The 22,330-nt window shown below is 38.3% G+C and overlaps 1 protein-coding gene across 1 annotated transcript; it reads right to left on the bottom strand.

Annotated features, from left to right (window-relative positions):
- Positions 1-1,965: 1,965 nt before the first annotated feature.
- CFAP36 (cilia and flagella associated protein 36) lies at positions 1,966-21,685 on the bottom strand. The gene is made up of 10 exons (XM_084900826.1): positions 21,358-21,685; positions 18,126-18,190; positions 17,109-17,210; positions 9,978-10,092; positions 7,379-7,466; positions 5,722-5,773; positions 5,067-5,169; positions 3,031-3,170; positions 2,703-2,852; positions 1,966-2,181 (listed from the first exon to the last, which is right to left on the bottom strand). Exons 1-10 carry the CDS (start codon positions 21,470-21,472, stop codon positions 2,080-2,082), a joined length of 1,032 nt encoding a protein of 343 aa, XP_084756952.1. The 5' UTR covers positions 21,473-21,685; the 3' UTR covers positions 1,966-2,079.
- Between the last annotated feature and the right edge of the window lie 645 nt (positions 21,686-22,330).

Below are 22,330 nucleotides of genomic sequence, written 5' to 3'. Positions count from 1 at the left end.
CACTTTTGTATGCACAGCCTGAGGTTCTCTTAAAATTATATCTGTAAATATGTATCAAAAGTATTTTTAATAAAAAAATTACATGAAACAGATTTCTGTGTTTTAATCACTAGTTCTTCCTCTTGTCCACTAAGTGATAAAAATGTAACAAATATAATTTAATACTGTTTTTCTCTGCAGGTTGAAGGTTTGTAAACTAATTTTGGTATCCCTTTTTAAAATTTTATGACTGTAGATTTAAAGAAATAAAATGGAGTTACAAGTCAAACCTCAGGAGTGGCCCATACGTAGCAAAAGGAGCCGTTTGTGGGATGACACAACACGAAGTTTCTGAAAGAAAAATCTCTTCTACACAGTCCCCAACTTATGGTTCAACTTTTACTTTATGATAGTGTAGAAGTGGTAAGCATTCAGTATAAACCATACCTCAATTTTTGAATTTCAGTATTTTCCTGGGCTAGTGCCAGGTAGGCATGATAGTCCCATGATGTTGTACAGCAAGCTGCAGCTCCCAGTCAGCCATGCGATCATGAGGATGAGCAATACCACACTGTACTGTGTTGCCAGTGTTTTTTGGGTACTGTATGTTTTCACATCCCATAATATTTACAAAACACCCATCTGGCCCTAGCCGGTTTGGCTCAGTGGATAGAGTATCGGCCTGCAAACCAAAGGCCGATTCCGGTCAAGGGCACATACCTTGGTTGTAGGCTCCTCCCCTAGTCAGTGCTTGAAGCAGGCAACCAATGTATTTCTCTCATGGATGTTTCTCTGTCTTTCCCTCTCTTCCACTGTATAAAAATAAAAGCACCTATCTGTGTCTCATGCTTCTGGTGAAAAGCAGAGGAAAGCAATATTCTTAACATGAAACTTAATTGCCCAACTGCAGAATAAGTGTTCTGAACACATGTAAGGCAGGCAGGGCTAGGCTATGACCTTCAGAGGGTTATATATATTAAACACATTTTCAACTTACCATATTTTCAACCGGGGCATTAGGATGTAACCCCGTTGTAAGTAAAAGAGCACCTGTACTCTGGTTATCTTTAAACAGACTATAGAAAACCAAGGATCCCTTCACATACAAAAGATCTACACGCATGACAGCATTCCCCCTCATGGGCTCAGTTGATTGTTCCTGATATCTGTTTTAATAGTAGCTTTTCCAGAAAGAGTATTTTTAAGACACATACATACCACCTCATCTATTTTCCAAGTGCTATTTGCTCCTGCCTCAAATGCAAGATGCTAAACCCTATCTTACCACTGTCCAAGATACCTACTCTTTATGATTGAATTACCTTAAACCTAGTATACCCACAGCTACACTAACACCAGACTCAACCAACAGTATCCACATAGCAGCTACACATCTTTCTTAAAATGAACATTATGACCATGTAACTTCTCTGCTGTAAAACTTTTCAGTGATCTCCAGTGCCATTAGATTAAAATCCTCACATTGTCTGCAAGGGCCTGCAAATCAGTATCCCACCTATCTCCAATTTCATGTTAACCCTCTCCAATCTATGTATACTCCAACCATTCCAACAGCTCCTTTGTATGTGCTTAATAACTTCCTGCTGCAGGTCCTGAGTGGGTTTTTCCCACCCTTCCCCTGCCTTCTTTCCAATCATCTTAAACACTGCTTTCTCAAGAAGGCATGGCAAGTCCTGCTTATACCAGTGCTTCTTCCTTCGAACACTTTGCTCTCCAGGCCTTCTTCCCCAGCCCCATAAAGGCAGAGGCCCTGTGGATCTAGTTAACTACTGTACCCTTAGTACTTAACATAATGCTTAGCAGAAACAATAGGTAACCAAGTCTGAACAAATGAACACACTATCAATTAGTTTTCTATACCTTCTCTCCAAGGAATTATTCAGAAATTTATATTAAACTGGTTGGCATAAGTAGCTGCCTTCTCCAACGGCCCTTTACCTTAAATGTTCAATAAAACAGTAATAATGAGTTTGAATTTGCATTTATAAATGTAAGTATTTGAAACTAACAGGTTCAGGGTAAGGATTAAATTATTTTTGAGAAAATTTTCATTTCTGTTTTGCTAAATTGGCTTTAAAGTTACTTATTAATAACTTCTTCTTTAAGTTTCTCTGCAAGCAATCTCCTCTTTAGTAATGTTTGCATCTCCTCTGCTGTCATTTCTGGTTTCTCTGTCATTTCCTTAAATAAGAAAAAGAAAAGAAAAAGAAAAAAATTGGCTACAATATAAGATGGGTTCATTTGTTTAAAATTCCCAATATACTGCCTTGAACAAAGAGCATTTTTAGTGAAATTTTTTAAAAAGTCACACAGGGATTAGGTTCCATAAATCTCTTCCTTACCAAAATTTCTCCTTGGGGAAGCCTCTTAACGGTGGTGGCTAGGATACTGATGCTGCTCTACAGTAAAATATGTCAAAAGGCTCAGGTGAAATAGACTGCGGACCCTTACGCACTCATAATAGGGCAAGTAAAGAAATAAGAAATGTATAATGAAACTGTTATCATATCTACCTCACAAAATCCTCATTACATAACCATCTTACACTTCCTAGAGAAGACAGAAGGCGCTCCACTAGCAGGGAGGTTAATATAAATGGATCTACAAGCAGCACTGATTAGTAAAGCTTTCTCCCACATATTCTGATTTTGAGAATTCCATCTCCAGATGTACTAGTTTTGACATCATAACATCAGCCATACCTCTCCTTCCCCAGTAGCTTTTCCCTTCTGCTCTGCAGTTTGCACCTGCTTAGTCTTCATATCCTTTCTCATGGACATCAACTTATCTCTCTTCTGCTTGAGATAGTGCTCTCGTTGCCGCAGCTCTTCTGTTCCAAGTGTTGATAAATTCTGGGCCAAAAAAAAGGAAGTATTTTAGATTCAAGTTCATATAGTAAATGACAAAGATACCTGACTGATTCAATTAGAAGTTTGAGTTCAAGATAACAAAAGTATATGACTGTTTACATTGCTTGCTCCTAGTACTTTGTCGTTTTGTTCATAGTTCTTAAAAAGTAATGTTCCTTACTGCTATTGGTCCTTCGGTGCTTGCAAATTCAAAGCCAGGAATCTTCAGGCCTTTTTGTGGGAGTGAAGATGTTTCAGGCAACATTTCCAGTTTTCCTGCCAAAGGTTCCGCTGCTGAATTAGCAAAATGCGCTTTCGCTTCTGGCAGTAGATAGAGACCAAGCAGAATACTATATTAAGTATTAGACTAGGTTCAGCAAAATGAGCTAGTATTAATAACACTTGTTTTTTTCTCACACTCATTCAATCAACATGCATGATTCAGTGCCTATACTGTAGTAAGAACAATAAATATAATCTCTGTCCTCAAAGACCAGTTCTTACAAACTGACATTTTAATACCAAATTTCTGCTGTTTGGTACTACAGCTACAAAAAGATATATTTCTCATCTAAAAATCAGAACTCCACTATAATGTAATACAAGATTGCCACATAAGCCAAATAAACAGTACTAGAATCCCAAACTTTTGCTTGTGGGTAAAAACAGTAAGTGAACCTATATTTTCAGAAACGTTAATGTAAAGCTATAATTTTTTGTAGTGGAAGAGTAAATATCAATAATATTAATAAATTTTGTTTGTAATACATATTAAAGATAGTATCTATAAACCTATCAACACATTAAGAAAATGTAAAGATTTTAAGAGAGACAATATGGCAGTGGAATAGATGGATGTGCCCCAAGCCTTGTCCCGGATCAATAGAATGAGCAACTAAAGCGAACAACATCCACCCTGAAATGGCGTAGTAGACACAGCTGGTGAGACAATTCGGAGCTCAGAAGGGCAGAGGACGCCTGGAGAAAGGTAAAATTGGGGATCTGGGCTGGAGAGAACTGCAAGAGCCCAGAGGGTCAGAGGGAAACTGCACAGGGAAATATTAAACCCATATTAACTATACTAATAAAAGGGTAATAAGCTAATTAGGCTGGGAGACCTTCCGGATGTCCTTTACGGACAAAGTCATGGTGACAGGGCCGAGGCAAAGGCAGTTAAGAGTGATCAGGCCAGGAGGGGAGGGCAATTGGGGGCAATCAGGCCAGCAAGGGGGGGGCATTTGGGGGCGAGCAGGCCAGCAGACGGGATCAGGCCTAAACCAGCAGTCGGACATCCCCCAAGGGGTCCCATATTGGAAAGGGTGCAGGTCAGGCTGAAGGACACCCCCCCACACATGAATTTCATGCACCAGGCCACTAGTCTCAATTATAAAAGTTCTTCTAAAACTAAAGTGTAAAAGAACACAAGATTTAAAGTCAGACCAAGCAGGTTAAACCACAGCTTAAGCATTTAATAGTTTAGTGATTTTGGACAAGTCACCCAATTTCCTTAAATTTCCTGTTAACAAAAAAGAAGGCAATATCATATCTATCTGACAGAGTTATGTTTTTATTTTTTAATTGAGAAAAGGATGTTTCTTTAAAAACACAGAAATCCATAATAAAATGAACTGAATTCATGATCATTATTCAATTTCTATTTTAGAATTACTTGTTTTCATATAAAGGAAATTAGAGCATATTGAAAATGGATTTCTACATATTCAACAATTTCATCTGCTAACATTTCCCATACAGATTCTCAGTGATTTTGCTTTCAACAATAGTTTCTGACTAAACATCTGGATAAATTAGCTACCTCTTATTTTTAAGATGTGCTTTAATTCACTTGGGAAATAATATTATCATTCCAAGTTTAGCTTCTTACTTTCCACATAATTGTGATCAAGGGTGAGAATACCAAATGTTATGTGGATACATTTTAGAAGCTACAGCTGTGATACCAAGGGCTCGTGGCAGGATTGCTGCTCTGGGTTCCAGGCTTCACTTAGAAATTTGGGAACTGAACTATTTCTGTCAGCTGGTATTTCCTATCAGCAATCTCTTTAGCTAAATTTACAAAGAACTTTAAATACCAATGGCCATTCAATACTCCGTCCAGGGTTTAGAAAGTTAAGTATGTCAAAGAAAGTTGTACTCTCTTTACAATGTTCGTGTATTGATATTATTAGAGGAAGTTTAGTGACACATCAAGCTTACCTAAGGGTGAGTGTGCATCATGTTCACCATCCCCCTGGGAATTACTCATTTTTGTGGTTTCATCAGCATTGGCCGTGGGTTCTTCTGTTTTAGCCTCTGATAACTTCAGGAATTCATTACACAATTAAAAAAAAAATTATTAATCTTTACTACTTCATTACTTTAAAAATCCAAAGACAATAGTGTTGTTTTTTTTAAATTACTATTCTGTTTTTCCAAAGTTTTTAAGATGTATCCAGTAATTTATATATCCTCCTTTTTTTTTTTAATGTTTTTATTTATTTCAGAGAGAGGAAGAGATAGAAACATCAATGATGTTTCAAAACTGAAGAAATCAAGGAGAGTGGGGAAGGAAAATATTTTTCTTAATCTTCTTTATTCATAAAATTAAGGGAAATTTTTAAAAGGAATCCCCCAAAATATAAATGGTATCACAGTGCTTTGGAGTTAATAATGTAGTCTTTCTTGGAAATATAAAGGTAGGTTGTTGGATTAATTATAAACTTACAAAGTTAAATACAAATGCTTAGAATTGCCAAGATAATATGAATAATTTTAGGAATTGTGTAGTTCCATGTAAGCTTAAATTTTAACAACAAAAACTAGATTAACAATAATGAAATACTTCTATTATACTGATAAATTCTGTAGGCACCTGCTTTTTTCTCTTTCTTTCTTCCTCCTGGTCATATTCTTCTTTTGACTTTCTGAAATATATAAAATAAGGTAGAAAAGTAAATTTTCTTTTTTGATGAAAGAAAAAATATTCAACAAGCAACATGTTAACCTAAGCTTATACTATGTGCAAGAAATTTTGAAAACAAAAATGAAAATTATTAGGCTTTGCTTACATCAACTGAGAGAGATATACATAGGCTTTTACAGCACACAGTTAGTAATATAAAATACAGGCATGCCCATTTCTTCTGGAAATGCCAATGTCCCCTTGATAAACAAAGATCAAAATGTTGAAAACTCTAAACCCAAATTTGAATGGAAAATCCCATTAGTATAGACTTTGACCTCTCTCGTTAGTTATAGCCCTCTTGATAAAATCCACTGCTCCCCTCCTTCTACTTTTCCCAGTTATTGCAAAGCTTTCCTTGCCATTATGCCCAAGCCTTACCAGCTTTTATAAACTGCTGAGGAAGTCTGACTTAGGAGAATAGCCATCACCTCTCTTACGTGTTCATAAATAAGCTCTAATACTTATACAGTATTACACACCCCTCAAAAACCCTTAGAAAATAACATTTAAAAATACAATGTTGATCAGTTTTCAGACCGCCAATCAACCAACAGAGGCAACCAGGATAAGTCAAAACTTTACCAGTCTTCTAACCCTAACACCAAACATCCTTACCTCTTCAACACTGTAAACTCAAAGCATTCTGTGTTATCTCAGGCTCCCATTGCCCCTGCAGTGGAATGTAGGATCTGGCAGGAAAAGGCTGGGTTCACTCACACATCTGCCTCCCTCCCCGCAACCACTCCAATCCCCTGATATTAAGCAGTGAGTCCTAGAGCTCCTTACCATCAACCAGCCTCTCAGCCCTTCTGCTTTAGAGCTGGGGACAAGGTGAGTAGGTGGGGGGTACAACAGGATTCTAGAAGATCTGTGGTTACAGCCCTTCCTCTCTACAGGTGACACAGTGGATGCAGACTTTTGCTATATATTTCTCACAGATTTAAAAAGTAGGTGCTAAAATTGCCCCTCCAAAGTTTCTATGGGGTCAGGGACAACAGGCCCTGTTAGTGGACTGCACGCTCCGTGTCAGGCATTTGGCTGAGAATCATGTAACTGGGGCAAGGAAGAGAGGGGAAAGACAGTCATCTGGATAGGCACCTCCCACTATCCTCTTCCCCTTGCAAGTTACCTGCCACTCATTCAGCTATTTGGTCTCTGGAGTCTGGATGTCCAGCCTCCTACTGTGAGACACATGGCTTGAGCCACCTCTGCTACTGAGATCCAAAAGCCATGGAGTTTCCTAGTCAGCTCAGGCCACTACTTCCAGGCATGGATCTACTGCATCTTGTTCCAATTTAGCTTCCTATTCCCACCGTGGAAGTAGAAGACACTCCCATTTGTATTGACCTGGTATGAATCATCTGAAAATAATTTTTTCTGTCCATTAAGAAATGTACTATATACATAGTTATAAACAAAATAAAATGACAAGTCATTTTCATGGTCTTCAGTAGTAAATTTAGATATTTTACTAGTTCATAATATTTTGGGGGTGAAAAGCATATATACAAGTCATATTACAAAATTCTAGTGATTCATTCAAAAAATAATTAAAGAAGGATACCTAAGAACTTCCCTCAGGATTTTCATCTCTTCCTGTTCAAGATCACTGACCACATCAGAACCATCTGTTAAGCAGTCAGGTAATACACCTGTTCAAAACCAGACCACATGGAAGAATATCAACTCAACTGAAAACATTTATTTCTCACTCTCCTAGTTCATCAAGAAGTGCAAATAATTTATTAATATCTGTCACTTTTAAGAAGATTCTAAACTATTATCTTTTTAACTATGTTTTTTGTTGTTGTTTTTTTTACTTTTTCTCCTTTCAGGGAATCAGCAGTTCCCAACACCACCGTCACCAAAAAAAACATCACACCACACAATATTACCTAGAAACGTCTCTTATTTGTATTGCTTATTAAAAGTAGCAACTATTACATATGGTAATAAAAATTAATTTAAGCTATTTTCTTCCATAATCACAACTAGTAGAGGGTATAGCACTGAACTCAGTAGGTTCCTACTAATGAAAGTATGCTCTCAAAAGTATCCCTTAAAAGGGGAAAGAGTTTACAAGATAAAATATAAAATACTTTGTTAATTAAAACAGCATGTTAATATTCTTCCTTCATATTACAACAAATACTACTGAAAGGGGCCCTGCTCACTACATGCAAAAAAGCCTGGTGCTAAGCACTTAGGGGGAATATAAAGATGGATAAACAATCTCTGTCCTTGAAGCTTCTATGCAAATATTGGGCTAATAACTATAAACCAGGGCAGTACCAACTGCAGCCCAAGGCAAATAATAATTTATAGCAAGTAATTATAAGTATTAATTTAATTTACTTTATTACCTATATTTTCTTAATAAGCAGGTAGACTGGTAATAAGTGTTCTGTTCACATTTATAATTACATTCTCATATTATTAGCAGCATGTCCCAAATTATTACCTTCTATTTTTCTGTCCACATATGACAGTGGGCCTTTGGATCTAATCTAAATTAAAGTAGCTTTATTATTTTAATCCCCTTGTTGTTTAAATGTATTTTTAATTAAACTTTTTATTTTGAGATAATTAACAGTTTCACACACAGTTGCAAGAAATAATACAAAGTGATGCTATGTACTCTTTACCCAGTTTCTCCCAATGGTAACATCTTGCAAAACTACAGTACAGTATCACAATCAAAAAACCGACATCTATATAACCCATTAACCTTAAGTGCATTTTTGCTAAGACAAAAGATATACAATTAGTATTCTCCTAATACACTTTGTAAGGAAAATGAACAAAGGAAAGAATAATGTAGCAGTATGCAATTCTTCAAAACCATCAAAATAATGCTCTGATTTGCATTTCCCCAAAATTCTTTGATAAAATACAACAAAGAATCCAGAGAGCTTTTGGATTTTTCTCACCACAAATACAATTTTCAAATGGTCTACAGATTTGAGTAAAATCAACATTACTCTAAGGTCCTCAGCTGTGGATCTAGTTACTAAAATTCTGCAGCACACCAAAAAAATATATTTTTTGCTGATCTGAAAAAAAAAAAAATAGGTATATTATTGATTCATTCACACGGATGGCTATTGTTCTGTTGGCTGTTGTCATATTTTTATTTGTCAACCTAAGAGAAAAGAGGTCAGTGCCCCTGACTGAATAGTCAGTATTGCGTGTTTTTTAAATTCTTGCGGCACAGCAGTTGAAAAATCACTGTTCTAAGGGATTGAGTCTCTACTCAGAGGAGACAAATGAGAGGAGAATCCACAAGGGCCCTGCAACATTTTATTGTTTTCCCTGCAACACGAGAAACTCTATTGTTGCATGTCCCAGGCCCTTAGAAGCAAACAGTATCGCTGACCTATAGCTCTCGTACCTTTGAGAAACAATCAAAGAAAAGGTGCTGCTGTCAAACCATTAAAAAGTACATAAGCATGGTAAAGAATATCAGTAGTAGTCTAATGAGCAAAGGAACACACAGGTTATTAAGGTCAGGTTTTGCCCTACAACAGTAGTTCTCAGCGTGGTCCCAAAACCAAGAGCTTTACCATCATCTGGGAACTTGTTAAAAATGCAAAGTTTTAGGCCCTACTCCAGACTTACTGAATCAGAAACTAAGGGACATATGTATTTCCACAAGCCCCCTCAACTGCTTCCAATGCTTTAATCACACAAGCAACTGGACCAGGGTTAGGGATTGAGCCTGCAACCGAGGTATGCACCCTTGACCGGAATTGAACCTGGAACCCTTCAGTCCTCCGTCCAACATTCTATCCACTGAGCCCAACCAGCTACGGTTGGAAACTTGTTTCTACTTTGGTTTCCTAAGGTCCTAACAATGATAAGCCAGAGGAAGGGTAGTCACATTCTCTCAACTGTAACTACAACTGTGATCACTCAAAAATACTGAATTTCATAAACTCTTTGGCTGGACAGAAAAATCAAGCTCTCTGAAACCTAAATCACCCTTCCATCAAATTCTGGTCTGCATTTAAAATGTCAAACACCCACTGATCAGGAAGTTTACACTCTTGAAATTCTTAAGCCAGCCACAGACTTTCAAACTTGGAATAAATATAAATATAAAGGCAGCTACATTTAAGACCAGGTTAGAATCAGCACTTCGATTTCTAAATTCAACATTTTACCATTTCTCTCTTGAATTATTCGAATGGCTTGCAGCTGCATTTCAATGTTTTTCTGGACCATCATTGCTTTAAAGATAGTAAAATCTTCTGCAGCCAACACGGGTTGCAAAATTGCCTGTGGAAAGAAATCTATAAGTTAAATTCACGTTTTAAAACTACATGCATTTATTGTACTTCTTAGACAATGCATTTTCATCAACATTGAGGCAAGACCTACCAACACAAAGATTATAACTCACTAAGCCTCAGATGATGTTAGCATTTTTTAGTAATAAAATATTTTTTTAATTTTTTAATATATTTTATTGATTTTTTACATAGAGGAAGGGAGAGAGATAGAGAGCTAGAAACGTCGATGAGAGAGAAACATCGACCAGCTGCCTCTTGCACACCCCCCACCGGGGATGCGCCCGCAACCAAGGTACATGCCCTTGACCAGAATCGAACCCGGGACCTTTTAGTCCGCAGGCCGATGCTCTACCACTGAGCCAAACCGGTTTTGGCTAGTAATAAAATATTTTTAATTAAATATGTATGTTGTTTTTTTACACATAAAAAGAGGATCTGAATTTGTTTTTCTGCCTAAATAATCTATTTGGTTATATTCTAGCACTTGAAATGTACTGTTTAATGATAAATCATTAACTACAATATGATGCCTTAATTAATAAAAATACCCAATTAAATAAAATTAAATGCCAAAAAATTGAGTCTGAAAAGTAAGTGTAATATGTTATTAGTAATGTGAGAATGCAATTGTAATTGTCCTATACGTAGAAAGTTTCATGGAAGAGGCAGAATTAGAAATTAAGATGGAAAATCCTTTTCTGGCTAAAACTGTAGTATAACAAATTAGAAGAAAATAAATAAAGGTGTCTACCCTTCTATACCCAAACTAACATTTCCTTAATTACAGAAAACTACTGTTATATCGAAGAGCAAACCAATTCCCAAGCTAACCAATAAGAAGTAGGATAAAATTTGAAATGTGTAAAAACCCAAAGGAAAACACTCAGATGTGATCCATCTTACTAAAATCTTACTTCAAGTTTTACATGATATTGTGGAAAAGCTAATCACACAAAATCGTGGACAGGCAATGAAGAGTGTGCTATTATTGTTCACAGGTAGGCGGCAGCAATGTCAAAGACACCTTAACAAAAGCACCATCAGAGAGCTCTTAAGCAGAGGAAGGAGCCCTTTCCACAACAACCAGCTCACATCCTAAACACCCCTGATATAGCAAAATAAAGTGCAAATGTAGCTCTCTGTGACAATTATAGGGTCAACTATAGGAAAAATGTATCTTTTCCCTTAAATTCAATAACACTATTCGAAAGGCCCAGGGCATCTGTTTTGACTGAAAGTTGCAGCCCAAAGTGCAGTAATTGCGGGCAGCCTCTGATAGATAGATCAGTGATGTCCACCAGGGCCTCTTTACACATTATGGCACTACATAACTTCGTTCTGGGCTTTCCAGACTTCTTATTAGTAATATCAAATACGTTAAACGCATCACTAATGAACACTTGCAGGGCACCACTATTGATGGCAATGTGTCAACTAGAGCTTCTTCTAGCAAGTCGGTTTGAGTTGATACTTAAAAGCATTACGCATGGCTTCTCAAAGTGTGTTTTAAGAATACAGAAAGGAGGGGTTAATATTCCCATGCCCTGCGCTAGACATAATGAATCTAAATTTCTGACGGATGGGTACCCATGTATCTCCCCATATAATTCTTAAAATATTAAAGTCTGAGAGCTACACTGGTGAAAAAAATTAGGCCTTGACATTAAAAGCCTATGCTATCAGCTCAATTTTAGGTAAACTTAAAACTGCTCTAAAAAAGTATATTAATTTTTTTAAAGCCTTACACAAAATATTGTTAATTACCCTGTGTAGTATTTTTAGGAAATGAAAGTTACACCACATATGTAATCTTTTCAATGGTCCAAGTTATTGAGGGGGAAGCATAATTTTCCTCAAATTACTAGTATTACATCTCTCTCTCAAATTACTAGTATTACAAATATCATATCTAATAAAAGAGTAATATGCAAATTAACCATCACTCTGCTACACACAAGCCATGCCCACCAGCCAATCGGAGTGAATATGCAAATTAACCCCAACCAAGATGGCTGCTGCCACAGAGTGCAGAAGGGGGGCTTGTGTTTCCCTGGCAATGGAGGAAGCCAAGTTTCTGCAGCCCTGGCTGACTCAGGCTTTCACTACAGGCTATTAAGTTTCAATTATAGAAGATACATAAATGCCATCAGAAATGGCTGCTGCCACAGTGCAAGCAGGAGGCTTGGCTCTGGTCCAGGTTACAAAGTTTCAATTGTAGAAGATAAATAAATCTCAGATACCAGGGCCTCTGCTTAGGTCGCCAGGGGGTAGGCTGGCCTGCAAACCACCACAGGCCCCTCGCCCAGGCCACCCTAGGCCCCAAGGGAACCCCACCCTGATCTGGGACACCCTTCAGGGCAACCAGCAGGCCCCCACCCATGCACCAGGCCTCTATCCTATCTAATAAAAGAGTAATACGCAGATTGACCATCGCTCCAACGCACAAAATGGCTACCCCCATGTGGACACAAGATGGCCAGCAGGGGAGGGTGGTTGGGAGGAACCAGGCCTCCAAGGGAGGGCAGTTGAGAGGGACAAGGCCTAGAAGGAAGGGCAGTTGGGGGCAAACAGGCTGGCAGGGGAGCAGTTAGGCATCAATCAGGCTGGCATGGGAGTGGTTGGGGGTGATGAGGATGGCAGGCAAAAGCAGTAAGGGGCAATCAGGATGGCAGGCAGGCGAGCAGTTGGGAGCCAACAGTCCTGGACTGTGAGAGGGATGTCCCAGATTGGAGAGGGTGCAGGCTGGGCTGAGAGATACCCACAACCCCAGTGCATGAATTTTGTGCACCAGGCCTCTAGTATTAATAATATAATATAGTATTATATCAATGTCTTTCTTATAAATGTTAAGATAATCAACTAAATAAACAAAAACAAAGTCAAAAAATAGTTTGCCTCTTGCCATATAGAAATCTCTGGTTTTGGCAATACATTGATAACAATGATGAACTCGATTCTCACCAAAAAAAGTCACAAGCAATGAAGTCAATGTTGCCTATTTCAATTGGAAAATAGCACATAATTAGTAATATTACTGAAGACAAGTGAAATAATATCTCTCTACTTATTATATTGTCATAATTTTCTCAACTATTTAGAAAGATATCCTAAGTCATAAGCATTTTTTAAAAAATATATTTTATTGATTTTTTACAGAGAGAGAGAGATAGAGAGAAACATCGATGAGAGAGAAACATCAATCAGCTGCCTCTTGCACATCCGTAGGGATGTGCCCGCAACTAAGGTACATGCCCTTGACCGGAATCGAACCTGGGACCTTTCAGTCCAAAGACCGATGCTCTATCCACTGAGCCAAACCGGTTTCGGCTGTCATAAGCATTTTTAAAGAAACCGCACATATATAACAGAAAATCATGCTCTTAAAAAGTCTTTTTCTTTCCTTTTTTTTTTTTTTAACAAGAGTTCTTCATTTAATAAATGTCATTAGACCCCTTACCATTCCCACTAACTTTAATACACAGAGTATTCCAGGACCAGTGGTTTAGGTCTGATAACCAAACCAGGTAAAAAGAATCTTTCAAGTTTGCTTTAGCAATACAATGGTAACTGGCAACTGATTTAAAAAACAAAATCAAACTAAGCAAACCAAAACAAATAAAAATTACCTTCTAAAATTATCCAGGGCAAGCAACTGGTTTCTTGAACTCATTGTGAAGCACCCTATTGACATAATGGAATTACCTTCTTATGCTATGTATGAAGATTATGTGATCGCCCTGGCTGAGTAGCTCAGTTGATCAGAGCATCCTCCGTATACATGAAGGTTGCAGGTTCACTATCAGATCAGGGCAAGAATCAAACAATGACTGCACAAATAGAACCATAAATCAATGTTTCTCTTTCTCTCTTAATAAATAAATAAAAAACTTTAAATAAAATTAATTTTTTAAAAATAAATAATTTTAAAAGATTATATAATTGCTGCAAAGCAATATGAAACATACTTTGAGCTGTTTTTCTGATAATGGTGACAGACTTAGCTAATTCCATCAGTTTGATATTCAGTATCTGGTGCTAAGAGTTTGCGCAAAAAGAGAATAAAGCTAACTAGTCCACATGGGGATTGAACCCATGACCCTGGCCTGATTAACACAGTGCTAATCAACCACCAAAATAGCCACAGATAATTAAGAGGCACTTCCATATATACCACCTTATACATGTCAAGTATTGTGTTAAATGCTTTATGAACGCTACCTCTGAAATTGCACAAAAATCTTTCAAAGAAGAAACTATCCATACTTTATGGATATGGAAATTTATAACCAAATTGGATAAGAAAGGAAAACTAAAACAATTTTTGTCTGAGGTTTTAGAGCTAATGAATGAAAAATGTATGACTCAAATCAAGTTCTGTCTGTGTCAAAGGCTTGAGTTCTTGTACCAATCAAATCTAGATAATCAAAAGGTGTTGTATAAAAGAACAAATGAGAAAGATGTGTTACTTTTGATCTGAAAGCAATATTTTAAAATTCTGAATACCTTCATTCAAATAATTTAAACTTATCCTGATAACAAAAACAAAAGATGGATATGTCTTTATTCAGGAAATATTCTGGAAAGACAAGGAAAATAAAAACAAATACCAAAGTCTTAAAAATAAATTTAAATGCTGCTTAATAACTTTCAAATTCTTCCTATTTCACTAAAAAGGAGAAAAAAATAGTGTCTATTATTATTCCTTAAACTAAAACTATCATGTATATACAACAAAAGCTACTGGTGCCCTGAGTGGTTTGCTCAGTGGATAGAGCATCAGTCTGTGGATTGAAGGGTCCAGGGTTCGATTCTAGTCAAGGGCATGTACCTTGTTTGCGGGCATATCCCCAATGGGGGATGTGCAGGAGACAGCTGATCGATGGTTTCTCTCTCATTGATGTTTCTGGCTTTCTATCCCTCTCCCTTCCTCTCTGTAAAAAATCAATAAAACATATATTTCTTTAAAAAGCTACTGGTGAACTGTAAAACAACTTTTGTTTTTTATAATTATGAATCAACAAAATCATGTTTGCTTACATTCATGTTGGTATATCAACAGCATTTAATATTTCTTTTTTTATTATAAAGTCAGTATTAACATACAGTTCATTTTGAAAATTTAAAAGAACCAACAGAAGTGAATAATATTTTTTTTACAATCCCTGTTTTCAAACTGATGACTTATCCACCCATAATGAAAAGCAATGGAATCACAAACATCAAGAATCATGTTGTTTGGTATTTGTGCACCCTCAATTAATCGACTGTTGCTGGTTTTTTATCGTAAACTTTATCTTTTATGTAGTCCAATAAAAAAGTGTAGTGGATAAATTTTCTTTATTCAAAACTTAGTTTGGCTTCCCACATTATTTCAAACCAGTTAAACCTGAAAAGGAGTAAAAATTGAGTTATCAGTTGTTTTTAAAATGTGTATATCTTTTTTTGGGGGTAGGGGGGCATTCAATATTTCTTTAAATGTCATGTTATATTAAATATTTTCTATCTCTAGAATCAGAGGTGATCATTCAATGAGCAAAAGTTGTGCAAAAGAAAACTGAAGCAGGAAGTGCTTAACAGTAGTTAAGGCAAGCACTTCTAAGCCACAATAAAGAGATAATTTAAGTTAACAATAATTTATTAAGAACTACCTATTAGGAATTAAGTTCTCATCCTATGATAGCTGCTGGGAATGCAAAGAGACTTAAAACAGCTCAAAGGACTTACAATCTAGTAAAGCCAATAGAGTTGTAAGAAACTATAAATAAAGGCAGAATACCAAAAAATTATAAATTCCCAGTGAGGCACAATAAGTGTTAGTCAGACTAGAAGGATCAGGAAACTTGCCTTAAGAAGAAAATTTAAGCCAGGCCCTGATGATGAGGATTTCCTGGGTCAGGAAAGGATGGTGGGGTGGGAAGGTAGGAGCCAAATATTCCAGAGTAAAGAAATAGCATAAGCAAGGTGACTTATGAGAGCAAGTGGCCTGAAATGACTGTAGTACATAATATATTGGAGAACTATAGCAGGAGAAGAAGGCTAAAAATATAATTTGGGGTCACATCATAGAAAATCCTAATTAATATCTCACTAAGGAATTATCATTTGGTATATTCTGAGAAGCTAAAGCAACTCTTTCAGAAGGCTATTTAATAATAGTAACATATCCCTATCCTCAGCCTCTGAGCCTGGGCTGGTATCCTGATTCAACTACCTACTTAGCTGTGAACTTTGCACTAGTCGTTTAATGTATTTGTGCATTCGTTTTCTCAGTTCTAAATGGAAGCAAAATATTTCTTAAGGAATATCAGGAAAATTAAATGAGATAATACATATCAAGTGCCTAAAACAAGCAACTAACATGAGCCCTCAATAAATATTAGTTATAAATTCACACTGCAGAACTAATCCTATATAATAAGAGAGGAATATGATAATTATCGGTTACACCTTGAGGCATAACGACCGACCGTGTAATAACCAGATCATGGATCTGCAGGAGGGTGGGATAGCGAACTACAAGGGGGCACCAGAGAGCTACAGGAGGGGCCAGGGCAGCAAGCTATGAGGGGAGAGGGGGGATAGGCAGGGGGGTAGTTACAGGAGGGCGGGGCAGCGGGCAGAGCACTACAGGAGGGCAGCAGAGAGCTACTGGCACACAGATCCGTGTGCAGGGCTACAAGTAAGATAATAAAAGTAGTTCCAAAGGAAGGAAGCCTCAGGAACTGTGTTCTATGAATTTGCTAGATTAAAAAAGAGCAATTACAAAACTATCAGTGATCTATTATATTCTAAATTCAGAAAAATTTTTTTTAATTGCATCAGTTCATTAATGCCTCAAATTATCACTTCTCAAGGTATTTATAAAAAAGAACTCATATGTGATGACTTACTACAATGTCAAGAATAATCTTTGACAATCAAACGTAGCAAATTTAAGCGAAACCCTTTTTTGGGTCATTTTTGTCAAAACCATATGTTATGGAGTAACATGAAAGCAAAAACCTGTGATGTCCGGGTCTTTGCAAGAGGAGAAGTGCATGCTTCTTGAAATTGATCTTCATTAATTCCAATTTCTTTGAGATAACCTTCTAACAGCTTTTCAACCTAAAAAAGAGAAAGTTTAACTTTTATAATTTACATAGAAAAATTCAAAATGACAGTTTTCATGTTAAGTATGAGTTTAAAAGAGTATAAACAAATGTTTGTTTGCAATTATTAATCTACATAAAATTATACTACATGAGAGTGGCAATGTTTTTCATTGGAAAAACAAACAACAAAAAATTAAAAATTTTCACAAAGTATCTAATGAAATTTTATTTCTTCTACTGAAAATAACTGAAGTCAAGATCATGAAGTTTGATGAGATACAACTCTTCTACTACCCAGAGGAGTCATTTTTAAAAATCACAAGACAATTTACTAAATTAATAACACTTCCCAGGATGCATCAGCAAAAGAATAATAAAATTTAAAGATTAGATGCAAGATTCCTTAACATAGTCATCTTAATCTATTCCTTAGATTATAGAGTAGAAGAGATATGAAGTCATAAAGATGAGATGCTGAAAGAACCCTTGGAGCCTGATGCAACTAGTAGTACTATTAGGATAGACTGAATTTTTTAAAGAATTTTGATGGGCAAATCCATTTTTTTTTAAGTTTATTTATTTATTTATTTTTGTCAGTATTTATTTTTGTCAATCCTCACCTGAGGATATTTTTCCGTTGATTTTTAGGGTGAGTGGAAAGGAGGGGGAAGAGACAGAGAGAAAAATATCTATGTGAGAGAGACACATTGATTAGTTGCCTCTAAGATATGTGCCCTGGACAAGCATTGAACCCAAGACCTTATGGTCCTTGAGCCAACACTCTATCCACTGAGCCAAACCAGCCAGGGCACCATTTTTAATTTAGAAGAGTTAAAATTAATATTATTCAAATTACCTTTAAAAATCAGTTAAAAAAATATATATATATATGTATTTATATAAAATATATATAAATAAAAGTACTTACTAGTTCTTTGTATTCCTGATGAATCTCTGTATAGGTCAATTTGCTTTCTTCTTCATCATCAAAAACTAAATTGAATAAAATATTGAATAAAAATAAATGATACCATTAATGCTACTCTAAAAGTCTATTCCTGTATCTTACAAACAGATACTTGTATATGTACTTAGAAGTACACACTTGTACATACACTAGAGACCTGGTACATGGAATTTGTGCACTGAGGGAGATGGGAGCGGGTCCCTCAGCCCGGGACCCCTCGCTCCTTACCACCCGCCTGCTCTCTGCTTCTCACAGCTCGGTTTGCTGCTCCTCAGAGCTGCCACGGAGGCAGGAGAGGCTCCCGCCACCGCAGGTGTGCTTGCCAGCCGTGACCCAGCTTCTGGCTGAGCGGCGCTCCTCCTGTGGGAGCCTGCTGCCCACCAGGGAGCAGCTCCTGCATGGAGCGTCTGCCTCCTGGTGGTCAGTGTGCATCACAGGGACCAGCCATTCTAGTCGTCCCATCATAAAGGTCACTTAGGCTTTTGTCATATAGACTAGAGGCCCAATGTATGAAATTCGTGCGAGGCCAGGGGCCTCTGCTGCCTCTGCCTCAGTCCCCACCTGCTGGGACTTTGTCCAGAAGCAGGGATATCCAGTCTATTTAACATATTATGCTTTTATTATTATAGATACCAAACAGGGATGGGCAAAAGTAGTTTTGCAGTTGTGAGTATGCAAAACAGAGTTTATTACTGTATTATTTATTATTGTATTATTTTCCATATGAACTGTAAACGTACATTTGTTTGCCCACCCCTGTATGTATCTGTCAGTCCTAGATCTTTTTACCTTTACCTGGCCTCCTTGGTCCCCACTTCTTTGAGTCATTATATATACACTAGAAGCATAGTGCACAAAATTAGTGCACGGGTAAAGTCCCTAGGCCTGGCTGGCAATCAGGGCCAATCAGGTTCCCCGCCTCTCCATCTCCCCACCTCCTCCTTCCCTAGCTCCCTCAGTACCCTGCTATTGCCACTGGTCACCCACCAAGGTCCCCACCACCCCCTGGTGGTCAGCACATGTCATAGCGAGCAATTGAACTTCTAGTCTTCTGGTCAAACTCCCACAGGGACACTTTGCATATTAGCCTTTTATATATATAGATAGTGTTAATTGTAAACAAGTTATTTTTCTTACTTAAAATCTAACTCATATGGAAGACAAACACTAATTTGCTACTTTTCTTTCTTTTTAAAAAAATATATTTTATTGATTTTTTACAGAGAGGAAGAGAGAGGGATAGTTAGAAACATCGATGAGAGAGAATCATCAATCAGCTGCCTTTTGCACATCCCTACTGATGATGTGCCCACAGCCAAGGTACCTGCCCTTGACCAGAATCGTACCTGGGATCTTTCAGTCCGCAGGCCAATGCTCTATCCACTGAGCCAAACCGGTTTTGGCTAATCTGCTACTTTTCAATCAATAATATAAGGCAACAATTTCTTTATAAATTTTTAATGGAATATTATTATTAACAATTTTTAAACAATAATTCCTTTCACAATAAGCTCCATATTTTATAGTACTGAACCTTTGTTGATTAAAATTTTACTTAAAAGTTACTAGGCCATTTTTGTTATATATAAGTCAATAATGAAGTAAAATAAAACCAAAACAAATTGTTTAACTGAATGATCATATGTGTAAAACAATGTAGATTATAAAGATATATTTTGTCTCAAAAAGCTAACAATCTAATTAGTGAACCAGGGCAAATTCAAGAATTATAAACAATAAACTTCATACACACACCCCCATCTTTCAAAAATACAAAAACAATTTCTGTAATTTTTTATTTAAGACTCTTTGCCTAGGGAATTAAGTACAAAATCCTTAGAAGGCCAAACTCCTCCAAGATTGGATCCCAAGCTTCATCTCCCATCACTCCAACACCCAATCTTTGCCCTCTTAACACAATTACTTGGAATACCACCAAATACAGTGCTTTGAATCTAATGCCTTTCCTCAAGCCAATCCTAGATCCTTTTGTCTTTACCTGGCTTCCCTGATCCCAACTTCTTCAAGTCTTTATAAGTGGCACACACTTCATGACCTGTTATCCTGCTCTTAGGCTGGTTAGATGCCTTCCTCTGAACCCTAATAATATAGCATCATGTTCCTACCTTTATTATAACACCTGTCATTTTGTATTTAAATACCATTTACTTGCCTTCTTCCCCACTTAAAAATAATAATTGTGTCTTATTCATCTTTCTATCCCCAGCTTCTGGCCCAAAGACACTCAATAAATGTTTGTCGAAACAACCGGAATCACAGTTGGGCATTCATCTGTGCGGCAGGTTTTTTGGTTCCTAATGGGGGTGACCCAGGGAATGTTATGCCACGTTTATGTACCTCATTGGCTATAGTGGAGGTGGAGGTGGAGATAGAGGTGGAGGGGGGGGGGGGGGCGCTAATTTCTAACCAATGAAGTACATAAACGTGGCATAACATTCCCTGTGAAGGAAGGTCACCCCCAGGTTCTGATCAGTTCCCTCCTTGAGTTCTGCGTTCAGTCCGTGGAGACAAATGGGAGCCCATTAGGAACCAGAAACCTGCCGCACAGATGAATGCCCAACTGTGATCCCGGTTGTTTCGCTGGGCAAGACTTTGATGGGAGTAACCCATGCATCATTTGAACTTCCATCACTACCACCCCTTTTTGGTATAGCCCATTGTCAGAGCTCCATAAAGGGAATACAGGCCACCAGGATCACCGGTTCTGAGCCTGCAGGATTCACATGCCCCTCTTTGGGGTCAACTGTTGGGAACAGACGCAACGCAAAGGCAAACTGACGCCTCTCCCCACCTCCCAAGCCTCTGGGGAGGTTGTTGAAGAAGCCCCTCACACACACACACACACACACACACACACACACACACACACGGTGCACCTGCCCAGACCCAGACCAGAAACGTGCAGGCTGAGGGGGGAAGAGACCAAACCTGGGATTTAAAGTCTAATTAATGTGTGTTCTTTGGGCGCGGCGGGAGGAGAGTCTGGGTCCCATCGTCAGGTCTGTCCGAGAAAACACTGGCGTAGTGACAGCAACGCCTTCCTACCAACCCGGCTCTGCCCCCGGCGGCGGATCGGGTGAGGAGCCCGGGGAGACGGAGAGGGTCCGGGGGGACCACCTCCCCGCCGACCGCCGGCGGGAAAGCGGCGAGAACGGATGGTCTCGTGCTTTACCTTCACATTTCTGCTCCACAAAATCCAAGATGGGGATGGACCAGTCCGGGCCTCGCAGGAATCCCGCGATGCTCTCCACCACCCACTCGACCTCGTCCTCCTCTTCCGCAGCCATGCCGCCGGGCGGAGCGCCGCGGGACCTCAGGCCAGACCCCCGGAACCAGCGAAGGCCCTCCGACCGACCGCAGGGCGCTGAGGGCGAGTGCGTGACGGTCTGCCCCCCGCAGCGGCCCCGGCGCCTGGATGATAGCGACTGACGAGTTAACGTAAAATGGTCGCTATGGCAACGCCGGCGCTCCCCCGCAGCCGTCCGGAAGTGAAGCCGGCTTCGCAGGGGGGGGGGGGGCATTGGCGTTTCCCATTGGCTAGAAAAGAACAGAGGCGGGTCAAGAGATAGCCTTCCGCCCATTGGCCCGGAGTTGCTAGGACGGCGAGTAGACGTGCGCTCATTGGCTAGAGGCCCTAGCGGGACTCTGCGCGTTCCCTCTTCCGAAAAGGGCGTGGGAGCCAAGGCTTGGAAATGGGCGAGTGAGGGTTTGCAGGCCCAGAAGCATTACTAATTAAAGGGTTGTTTACCAGTAAGACTTGCTGATGGGCTCTGCAATCTTCGCCTCTTGTAGCTCCAAGCGGGTCTTGAACCTTTCATGCATAGGTAGAAAAAAAAAAAAAAGCAGAAACTAAAATTAGGAGCTTTTCAAGGGCAAAATCAAAGTTATTCATTTAAGTAGGCGTTTACGCAACCAATAACATCAAATCAACTATTAGATGGGTGTCCATGGTCAAGATGCTTGGAGTCTCAGAGTGTCTTCAAACATATATTTACATAAAAAGAGACATAATGTATATACAGTTATGGAACTTTTAAAAATTTTAATATATGGTCATAATTTCATATAAAATCTTTTCTTTACAGCTGCATAGTATTCTATAACCTACCTTTCAATCCATTTTTATTTCCCTTGTGTACACACAG

This window comes from Pipistrellus hanaki (genome assembly GCF_964339955.1).
Source record: "Pipistrellus hanaki genome assembly, chromosome: 12".
Lineage (NCBI taxonomy): Eukaryota > Metazoa > Chordata > Mammalia > Chiroptera > Vespertilionidae > Pipistrellus > Pipistrellus hanaki.
This window is presented reverse-complemented; position numbering and strand designations above follow the sequence as displayed.